At 45.4% G+C, this 12,034-nt stretch overlaps 1 protein-coding gene across 2 annotated transcripts in view; it reads left to right on the top strand.

Moving 5' to 3' along the window:
- Window positions 1–12,034, top strand: part of ADCY8 (adenylate cyclase 8) — a 387,999-nt gene that overhangs the window by 129,791 nt on the left and 246,174 nt on the right. For both annotated transcript variants that reach the window (XM_040354976.1, XM_040354977.1), the window contains exon 3: window positions 9,852–9,982. In XM_040354976.1, the coding sequence (XP_040210910.1) occupies window positions 9,852–9,982 (131 nt within the window). The remainder of the gene's footprint in view (window positions 1–9,851; window positions 9,983–12,034) is intronic.

The raw sequence follows: 12,034 nt of genomic DNA, 5'->3' as shown, positions 1-12,034 counted from the left end.
CAACGATTTTGCCCTGCGCCCCCGCAATTTTTTTGCGCTGCCCTCGATTCACGGAGCATAAGCTCCGTAAATTGCGCGGGCGCGCCGGCAAAATGCCCGGCGCAAGAGCACGCAATTTAAATGATCCCGAAGGGGGCGGGAATCATTTAAATTAGGCGCGTTCCCGACGTGCATTGCGGCAAATGACGTCGCAAGGACGTCATTTGCTTCAAAGTGAACGTGAATGGCGTCCAGCGCCATTCACGATTCACTTACGCAAACTACGTAAAATTCAAATTTCGCGAAATTTGGAAATTCCAATCGTATGTATCCAATTTGGGATCAGACCTGAAGGTTTGTGTTACCAAACATCGGCCTTGAAACCTTAATGACTTGGAGAAGATCTGCAGAGAGGAGTGGGACAAAATCCCTCCTGAGATCTGTGCAAACCTGGCGGCCGACTACAAGAAACGTCTGACCTCTGTGATTGCCAACAAGGGTTGCCACCAAGTACCAAGTCATGTTTTGCGAAGGCATCAAATACTTATTTCACTCTTTAAAATGCAAATTAATTTATAAAAATGTTGAAATGCGTTTTCTGGATATTTTTGATGTTGTTTTGTCTCTCACTTATAAAAAAAACGACCATTAACCACTTAAGACCCGGACTATTATGCAGGTAAAGGACCTGGCCAGTTTTTGCGATTCGGCACTGCGTCGCTTTAACTGACAATTGCGCGGTCGTGCAAAATGGCTCCCAAACAAAATTGGCGTCCTTTTTTCCCCACAAATAGAGCTTTCTTTTGGTGGTATTTGATCACCTCTGCGGTTTTTATTTTTGGCGGCGATCAGCGATTTTTTTTCGTGACTGCGACATTATGGCGGACACATCGGACACTTTTGACACATTTTTGGGACCATTGTCATTTTCACAGCAAAAAGTGCTATAAAAATGCATTGTTTACTGTGAAAATTACAATTGCAGTTTGGGAGTTAACCACAAGGGGCTTTAGGGGTTATGTGTGACCTCATATGTGTTTCTAACTGTAGGGGGGCGGGGCTGGACGTGTGACATCACTGATCGCCTTTCCCTATATCAGGGAACAGACGATCAGTAACATTGCCACTGTGAAGAACGGGGAAGGTGTGTTTACACACACCTCTCCCCGTTCTTCAGCTCCGGGGACCGATCGCGGGACCCACGGCTGGGCACTTAAAGGGGACGTACCTGTACGTGCATGTGCCCAGCCGTGCCATTCTGCCGACGTAAATGTGCAGGAGGCGGTCCTTAAGTGGTAAATAATTGACACTGGCCCGGATCTCTGAGTGCGGGCCGTCATATCTATGCGCCTGATTCATAGAATCAGTTACGCATAGATTTTCATAAGATCCGACCGGCGTTAATGTCTTACACCGTCGTATCTTAGGCTGCATATTTACGCTGGCCGCTGGGTGGCGCTTCCGTATATTTACGCAATGAATATGCTAATTAGATAGATGCACCGATTCAGAAACGTACGTCCGCCTGGCGCATTTTTTTACGTTAGCCGTTTTCCAGCGTAAAGTTACCCCTGCTATATGAGGGGTATCCTATGTTAAGTATGAACGTCGTTCCCGCGTCGAGTTTTGAAAAGTTTACGTCGTTTGCGTAAGTCGTTCGCGAATAGGGCTGTATGTAAGTTACGTTCACGTCTAAAGCAATGACGATTTGTGGCGTAATTTCGAGCATGCACACTGGGATTTTTTCACGAACGGCGCATGCGCCGTTCGTAAAAGACTTAAAATACGCGGGGTCACCATTCATTTAAATAAAACACGCCCACATCATCCCCATTTGAATTACGCGGGCTTACGCCGGATCACAGACGTTACGCTGCCGTAACTTAGGGCGTAAGTTCTTTCTGCATACGGAACTTGCGTCCTAAATTACGGTGGCGTACTGTATCTGGGATACGTTACGCCCGCCAAAAGATATGCAAATGTTCTGAATCCGGGCCATTGAGCGGTGAATGATGCCTCACTCCGGTGCTTCTACCAACTCACCCCTGAGTCGAAGAAGGGAACCGTTGGTGCCGAATGCTGACCATAGAGATTTTTTACGGACCAGATGGTCCCCGGAGTCTCTCTGATTGTTTGAAAAAATGGCGCCACCTCGGCTGGGAAGCTGAGATCTTTTTTTATTTCATTTTTTTATTTAAGGCTTCCCAGCCTGGAGGTGAGATGTGAGGACTTATGGAGCTCCAGATATCACTGTAAAGAGGACCTGTCACCCACTATTCCTATTACAAGGGATGTTTACATTCCTTGTAATAGGAATAAAAGTGCTAAAAAAAATTAAAAACGAAGGGCCAGATCCACATAGATCGGCACCGGCGCAGCGTATCTAAGATACGCTACGCCGCCGTAACTTACTTGGCTTTGTTTCAAATCCACAACGAATTTGCGCCGTAAGTTACGGCGGCGTAGTGTATCTCTGGCGGCGGAATTCAAATCGGCGATTAGGGGGCGTGGTTCATTTAAATGAAGCGCGTCCCCGCGCCGTCCCGAAATTTCCCGGCGTGCATTGCGCTAAATGACGTCGCTAGGACGTCATTTTTTTTTACTTAGATGGGACTTTCGTACATTCCGATTCACGGACGACTTACGCAAAAAAAAGAAAAAATTCAAATTTCGTCGCGGGAACGACGGCCATACTTAACATGGCAAATCTAACTATACGCCGCAAAATACCAGCTTTAACTATACGCCGGAAAAAAGCCGACTAGAGACGACGTAAGAGAATGCGACGGCCGCGTGTATGTTCGTGGATCGTTGGAAATAGCTAATTTGCATACCCGACGCGGAAAACGATGTGAACGCCACCCAGCGGACGCCGAAGTATTGCATCTTAGATCCGAAAGGCGTACGAGGACGTATACCTGTCGAATCTAACCCAGAAGCCTTCGTATCTTGGTTTGAGGATTCAAACTAAAGATACGACGCAGGAAATTTGAAAGTACGCCGGCGTATCAGTAGATACGCCGGCGTACTCTCACTGTGGATCTGGCCCGAAGTGTCAAACTTCGGAAAAGTCCTACAGAAAAATAAAAGTAAAATTAACATTAAAAAATGTAAAGTGCCCCTGTCCCCGCGTGCTCGCACACAGATGCGAACAAACCCGTACGTCACGCAGGCAAGACTCTCCTCTATGGATCTTATGAATGTATTTAGCTGCTTGCCTGGAGTTCAGCTCTAACAAAGCTCAGACGCACATTTTTGGGTGAATGGAGGACGCTGCTCCGGGCGACCATGATTGTAATAGTTAATGGCGGGTAATGAATCACATGGATATGGATAATGGCGCAGCATGGCGGGATAATAATCCCCCGCTGTACTGGTGAGGATTTTTATTTTTTTTCCTTCTCATCTCTGAAGCCTATTTTCCTGCCATCACCTTCCTTCCCGGTGACGTTATTCCCAGTGCAGAAAATAAATGGGCTCCTTCTCACCGCAGTCATTTACTCCGCGAGCGTCAGGAGGTCGCGCACTTCCCCAGGCAATCTAACAATCATTATTCTCCTCGCCGAGCCACCGAAAGATGAAGGAAAGTGTAACACGTCTTCTATGATAAACAGCTTTCTGTTCTCTGGAAGGCGGCTGTGCAGGAATGCCGGAAAACCGATCGGCGAGGGCGCGGAAACCCCAACGGACCCTATGCACACTTAGTGCGTTGCGGCAACGTGCGCTGAATCGCATATACCGTGCTTTATGGTGCTTTTATAGTCTATTCTTTTATGTTTTATTTTAAATCAATCCTTTTTTTTATTATTATTATTCTATCCCTTTATTTTCTATTCTTTTTTTTCTATTCTTTTATTTTCCATTCTGTTTATGTTTTACTCTCTTCTGAAATTCAAATTCAATTTAAGTTTTACTCTATTCTATTCTTTTATGTTCTATTCTAATTAGAGCTGCACGATTCTGGGCAAAATGAGAATCACGGGCCAGATTCACAGAGCGAGTACGCCGGTGTATCTACTGATACGCCGGCGTACTTTCAAATTTGCCGCGTCGTATCTTTAGTTTGAATCCTCAAACCAAGATGCGACGGCTTCTGGCTTCGATCCGACAGGCGTACGGCTTCGTACGCCTTCGGATCGTAGGTGTAATACTTCGGCGCCCGCTGGGTGGAGTTTGCGTCGTTTTCCGCGTCGGGTATGCAAATTAGCTTTTTCCGGCGATTCACGTAGGTACGCGCGGCCGTCGCATTCTCTTACGTCGTCGCTAGTCGGCTTTTCCCGGCGTATAGTTAAAGCTGCTATTTCGTGGCTTATAGATAGACTTGCCATGTTAAAGTATGGCCGTCGTTCCCGCGTCGAATTTTGATTTTGTTTTTTTTTTGCGTAAGTCGTCCGTGAATAGGAAAGGACGTAACTCACGTCTACGTTCAAAAAATGACGTCGGTGCGACGTCATTTCGCGCAAAGCACGGCGGGAAATTTCCAAAACGGAGCATGCGCATTTCAATCGGCGCAGGGACACTCTTCATTTAAATGAATCACGCCCCCTACCCGCCCAATTTGAAATACGCGCCGAGAAATACACTACGCCGCCGTAACTTACGGCGCAAAATCTGCCTAGATTCAAAATTCCGCCAGGTAAGATACGGCGGCGTAGCGTATCTCTGATACGCTGCGCCAGGGTAAATGACTGTGAATCTGGCCCCACGATTTTTTTGCTTAGAATAAAGATCACGATTCTCTCAAGATTCTCACGGCGTAAAATCTTTTACATTTATACAAAGAAAAAAAAAATGAGCTAACTTTACTGGCTAGTTTTTTTTTAATTCATTAAACTATTTTTTTCCAAAAAAAAAATGCATTTAAAAAGACTGCTGCGCAAATACAGTGCAACATAAAATATTACAACAACCGCCATTTTACTCTCTAGGGTCTCTACAAATTTATATATATATTTGGGGGTTCCAAGTAATTTTCTAGCAAAAAAAAATATTTTAACTTGAAAAGAGCTGTCAGAAAAAGGTTTGGGGGCAGATCCACAAAAGAATTACGTAGATACGCCGGCGTAATTTTAAATTTCCCACGTCGTATCTTTGTTTTGTATCTACAAAACAAGATACGACTGCATCTCGGATCGATCCGACAGGCTACGTCTTAGTACGCCGTCGGATCGTAGATGCATTTTTCCGCCGGCCGCGTGTTTTTTTTTCCCGTTGAATTCTGCGTCGAGTATGCAAATTAGCTAGTTACGGCGATCCACGAACGTACGTCCGGCCGGCGCATTTTTTTACGTCGTTTGCGTTCGGCTTTTTCCAGCGTATAGTTACCCCTGATATTATGAGGCGTACTCAATGTTAAGTATGGCCGTCGTTCCCGCGTCAAATTTTGAATTTTTTACGTTGTTTGCGTAAGTCGTTCGCGAATAGGAATTTGAATTGCGTAGAATGACGTCACCGTCGTAAGCATTGGCTTGTTCCGGTTTAATTTCGATACCCCCACGGACGACGCATGCGCTGTTCAAAAAAAACGTTGTTTACGTCGGGTCACGACGTATTTACATAAAACACGCCCCCATCACATTGTTTTGAATTGCGTGCCCTTACGCCGCAAAAGATGCACTACGCCGCCGTAACTTACGGCGCACATTCTTTGAGGATTTGAAAAAAAAATTACGGCGGCGTAGTGTATCTTAGATACGCTACGCCCGGCGGGAATATACGCCGCACTACGTGGATCTGCCCCTTGGTGTTTAAGTGGTTAAATGTTTTTAATTTACATACAGAAGTCAATTCCCTTGATGTAAAAGTCAATGTGATACAATGTTTAGACTTTAACTTTCCACTGATAAAGAATGTTTTTAAAACTTGGCAGGCTGCCCAGACTTTGACCTTTGGCTGAGAGCAGAGAGGGAATTCTTTGCATACCAAAGTGCAGAGAGAAAATTATTTTCATGTCAAAGATGGTGAAACCCTGTGTCAAGAATCGCAACGGGAAAAAGATCGCGATAACGATTCTTGATGATTAATCTAGCAGCTCTAATTATAATCCTTTTTTTATTCTATCCCTTTATTTTCTATTCTATTTTTTTTTTTGCTATTCTTTTATTTTATAATTCTGTTCTGCGTTTTCATACACTTCACGACCGGAGCAATTTTGACCATTTTTGCACATGCATGTTGTGGTGTTGGGGTGATTATGCCCGTGTCCGTAGACATGTGCAGAATGAAAACTATTGTTTTGTTTCATTTCGATTCGTTATTTACATAAATTCGGAATTAGTTTTGTTAGAGTTTGATTCGATTCAAATCTTCTAAATTCAGTAGAATTGAACTTTGGAAGATGGTTATATTATTTCAATTCCATTCTATCCTATTGTTTTTTTATTCTATTCTTTTCTATTCTTGCATTTTCTATTCTATTTTTTCTAATATTTAATTTTCTATTCTTCTCTATTTTATTCAATTTAAAAAAATTTAAAAAATTACAAATTCAACTTCCGGAAGATGGTTATATTCTTTCTATTTTATCCTGTTTTTTTTCTATTCTATTCTGTTCTTTTATTTGCTTTTCTAATCTATTCTTTTCTATTCGAATTCGAATTATTCTATTCGAAATTAGAATTTCGGAAAAAGGTTAAATTATTTCATTTTATTCTATTCTATTCTATTGTTTTGTCTATTATACTCTTTTCTTTTTCAAATATTTTTTATTCTATTCTATTTGAATTTAAATTTATTTTAAAAGATTGTCATATTCTTTCTAGTTTATTCTATTGTATCCCTTCATTTTCTATTCTATTTTATTATGTTCTTTTATATTCCATTCTATTTTTTTCTGTTTAACTCTATTCCATTCTATTCTATTCCTTAATTTTCAATTCTAATCCTTTATTTTCTATTCTATCCTTTAATTTTCAATTCTATTTTTCTATTCTTTTATTTTTCCATTCTGTTCTGTTTAACTCTATTATATTATATTCTTTTATTTTCTATTCTATTATTTTCTATTCTAATATATTATTTTCTATTCTTTTATTTTCTATTCTATTTTATTCTCTTCTGAAATTCGAATTAATTTTGAAAACTATTCAAATTTGATTAGAAAACGATTTGAAATTCTAGTTGCTTTATTTTGGATTCCTTTAAATTTGTTACTATTGTCATTTTATTTTCCCTCCCAAAGCTCCCCCATCACACATCTGCCCCCCACCCCACTTTCTAGCACAAGTCCTCTCCCCTCCAAAGTACCCCCCATCACATATCTGCCCCCCCACCCCACTTTCTAGCACAAAGTGCCCCCATCACTCTCCCCTCCAAAGTGCCCCCCATCACATATCTGCCCCCCACCCCACTTTCTAGTACAAGTCCTCTCCCCTCCAAAGTGCCCCCCCATCACATATCTGCCCCCCACCTCACTTTCTAGCACAAGTCCTCTCCTCTCCAAAGTGACCCCATCACATATCTGCCCCCCACCCCACTTTCTAGCACAAGTCCTCTCCCCTCCAAAGTGCCCCCCATCACACATCTGCCCCCACCCCACTTTCTAGCACAAGTCCTCTCCCCTCCAAAGTACCCCCATCACATATCTGCCCCCCCACCCCACTTTCTAGCACAAAGTGCCCCCATCACTCTCCCCTCCAAAGTGCCCCCCATCACATATCTGCCCCCCACCCCACTTTCTAGTACAAGTCCTCTCCCCTCCAAAGTTCCCCCCATCACACATCTGCCCCCCACCCCACTTTCTAGCACAAGTCCTCTCCCCTCCAAAGTACCCCCCATCACATATCTGCCCCCCCACCCCACTTTCTAGCACAAAGTGCCCCCATCACTCTCCCCTCCAAAGTGCCCCCCATCACATATCTGCCCCCCACCCCACTTTCTAGTACAAGTCCTCTCCCCTCCAAAGTGCCCCCATCACATATCTGCCCCCTACCTCACTTTCTAGCACAAGTCCTCTCCTCTCCAAAGTGCCCCCCATCACACATCTGCCCCCACCCCACTTTCTAGCACAAGTCCTCTCCCCTCCAAAGTGCCCCCCATCACATATCTGCCCCCCCCACCCCACTTTCTAGCACAAGTCCTCTCCCCTCCAAAGTGCCCCCCATCACATATCTGCCCCCCACCCCACTTTCTAGCACAAGTCCTCTCTTAAACCCCCAAATATTGATACAATTTTTTTTAAAGCAGAAGCCCTTTAGAATAAAAAAAAAAAACACAGAAAAAAAAACCCACCCGTAGTTGCAGTTTTTTTATGTTGCACGATATTTGTCCAAATGTTTATCAAATCTATATTTTTGAGAAAATAATGTTAAAATTAATTAAACGCACACAAACACAATAATATACTGTAATACCCACATTTTTGGTCAAATATAAAAGATGAGATTGCATCCAGTATATGGATACCAAACATGCCAAGCCATGAAATCGCATGCGCCCATGATGTGGCAAAAACTGCAGTACCCAAAATTGCCCATAGGTGATGCTGCCTAATGGGCACTTTCACCCCCTTCCTGTCGCACTTTGAATGACAATTGCGTGGTCATGCAACACTGTACCCAAACAACATTTTGGGCATTTTTTTTAAGACGGATAGAACTTTCTTTTGGTAGTATTTCATCACCATTGGGCTTTTTATTTTTTGATAAACAAACAAAATTTCTTTTTTTTTAGTTTCTGTTAATTTTTTTCTAAATTAGTAGTTTTCCTCCTTTACTGATGGGCGCTGATGAGTCTGAACTGATGGGCACTGATGACGAGGAACTGATGAGACTGCACTGATGGGCACTGATGAGGCGGCATTAATGTGCACTGATAAAGCAGCACCGATGGGCACTGATAAGGCAGTACTGATGGGCACTGATAAGGAGGCACTGATGAGGCTGCACTGATATGCGGCACTGATGGGCAGCAATGATAGGCAGCACTGCTAGGCGCCACTAATTGGCACTGACAGGGCACAGATTGGCAGCACTGGTGGGCACAGATTGGCAGCACTGGTGGGCACAGATTGGCAGCACTGGTAGGCACAGATTGGCAGCACTGGTGGGCACAGATTGGCAGCACTGGTGGGCACAGATTGCCACAGTTTGGCAGTACTGGTGGGCACTGATTGGCAGCACTGGTGGGCACTGATAAGGCAGCACTGATGGGCATTGATGAGGAGGCACTAATGTGCACTGCTAAGGCGGCACTGATGAGCACTGATGAGGCTGCACTGATATACGGCACTGATAAGGGGGCACTGATGGGCGGCAATGATAGGCAGCACTGCTAGGCGCCACTAATTGGCACTGACAGGCATCACTAATGGGCACTGATTGGCAGCACTGGTGGGCACTGATTGGCAGCACTGGTGGGCACTGATTGGCAGCACTGGTGGGCACAGATTGGCAGCACTGGTGGGCACAGATTGGCAGCACTGGTGGGCACTGATTGGCAGCACTGGTAGGCACTGATTGGCAGCACTGGTGGACACTGATTGGCAGCACTGGTGGACACTGATTGGCAGCACTGGTGGACACTGGCACAGTTTGGCAGCACTGGTGGGCACTGATTGGCAGCACTGGTGGACACTGGCACAGATTGGCAGCACTGGTCATTGATTGGCAGCACTGGTTGGCACACATTGGCACAGATTTCTAGCTGGGCAATGTTGGGGCTGCACTGATCATCAGGACACTGATAATATTCCAACGTTTGCTGTGATATGTAACGTGTGGCACAATTGTTTTCACACATAGGCGCACTTGTCACTTGTTTGTACTCGTATGTAGATAGGGGCGGGGCATTAACTTTTTATTTTATGTGTGTGGGCTTTTTTATTTATTTATTATTTGTCATTTGTATTGTAATGCATTTATTGTGTCTTTTAGGAAAGGCTTGTCCTCTCCGTATTACCTCGATTTGTTGTACTTGAAATGATCAACGACATGACCAATGTAGAAGACGAACATCTGCAGCACCAGTTCCACAAGATTTACATTCATCGCTATGAGAATGTCAGGTAAGAGAACGGACACGCTACTGACCCTGCGACAGACGCTCCGCCGAAACATTCATTTTTAGATATTTGTTTTATCTTCTGTACTAGAAAAAAAAAAATACTTGTTCCCATCTTAATTAGGTAAATATGAAATTATACATAAATAATAAAGTGCATCACTGGACCCCTTTAAAATTACACAGTACCCTGCATCACTGCACCCCTTTACATCTCATAGCCCCCTGCACCTCTGGACCCTTTTACATTACACAGCACCCTGCACCTCTGGACCCCTTTACATTACACAGCACCCTGCACCTCTGGACCCCTTTACATTACACAGCACCCTGCACCTCTGGACCCCTTTACATTACACAGCACCCTGCATCACTGGACCCCTTTACATTACACAGCACCCTGCACCTCTGGACCCCTTTACATTACACAGCACCCTGCATCACTGGACCCCTTTACATTACACAGCCCTCTGCATCACTGGACCCCTTTAAAATTACACAGTACCCTGCATCACTGGACCCCTTTAAAATTACACAGCACCCTGCATCACTGGACCCCTTTACATCTCACAGCCCCCTTCACCTCTGGACCCTTTTACATTACACAGCACCCTGCACCTCTGGGCCCCTTTACATTACACAGTACCCTGCACCTCTTTACATTACACAGCCCCTGCACCACTGGACCCCTTTACATCACATAGCCCCCTGCACCTCTGGACCTCTTTACATTACACAGCACCCTGCACCTCTGGACCCCTTTACATTACACAGCACCCTGCATCACTGGACCCCTTTACATTACACAGCACCCTGCATCACTGGACCCCTTTACATCTCATAGCACCCTGCATCTCTGGACCCTTTTACATTGCACAGCACCCTGCATCACTGCACCCCTTTTACATTACAGAGCCGCCTGCACCTCTGCACCCCTTTACATCACATAGCCCCCTGCACCTCTGGACCCGTTTACACTACACAGCCCTCTGCACCCCTTTACATTACACAGCACCCTGCATCACTGCACCCCTTTTACATTACACAGCCACCTGCACCTCTGGACCCCTGCATGTTACCCAGACCCCCCTTCAGTGCAGACACCCCCTCAGTGCAGACACCCTCCCCCTTAGTGCAACCCCCCCTAAGTGCAAATCCCCCCCTCAGTGCAAACCCCCCTCGGTGCAACCCCCCCCCTTAGTACACCCCCCCCCCCCTCAGTGCAAACCACCCTTAGTGAAAACCCCCTCAGTGCAAACACCCCCTTAGTACATCCCCCCACCCCTTCAGTGAAATCCCCCCAGGTGCAAACACCCCCCCTCCCCATTCAGTACCTCAGATCATCGCAGGCAGCTCCACGGCACATGGACAGAAGGTCCCCTCGGCCCCTCCCCCTCTGTACACACAAACAGAGAGGAGGGGGCTGTGCCTGTGTGCCGACTGCCGACCACCGCTAACAGCCTGTGAGAGGAGGGGATGGATGGTGCTGCTGTGTCACCCCGCAACCCCCCCTCCTCTTGTACCGCGGCGCTCGGCACTCCGATTCCGCGGCGCTCATCGCTGCAATCGCGGGGGGGCCGCCCCCCCCCCCACATGTCAGCTAAAAAAAAGAAAAAAACGTTTTTTGTTTTTTTTTAAATCGGGATGGTGTCCCCCCTCTAGTGGACCGCACCCCCCTAGCAATGCCTCTGCTGACACATCTATCTCGTCCAACATCAGTGCCTGACTTCACAAATGCACTTCTAAAGAATGGTCAAACATTCACATAGAGACACTCCTAAACCTTGTGGACGGCCTTCCCAGAAGAGTTGAAGCTCTTATAGCTGCAAAGAGTGGGCCAACTCAATATTGAACCTTATGGACAAAGACTGGGATGACAATAAAATTAATGTGCGTGTAAAGGCAGGCGTCCCAATACTTTTAGATAGATAGATAGTTGATGTTGATAGACAAGACATGAGTACAATGCTCTGATCATTGCGGTCTGTCACTGTTGCGCTCCCCCAGGATGCTCCATTAATTATAATGGTGGATGATGGAATCCTCCGGTGAGTCC

Source organism: Rana temporaria, chromosome 5, assembly GCF_905171775.1.
Source record: "Rana temporaria chromosome 5, aRanTem1.1, whole genome shotgun sequence".
Taxonomy (NCBI): domain Eukaryota; kingdom Metazoa; phylum Chordata; class Amphibia; order Anura; family Ranidae; genus Rana; species Rana temporaria.
The sequence above is the reverse complement of the archived record's forward strand: the minus strand, read 5'-3'. Positions and strand labels throughout refer to the sequence as shown.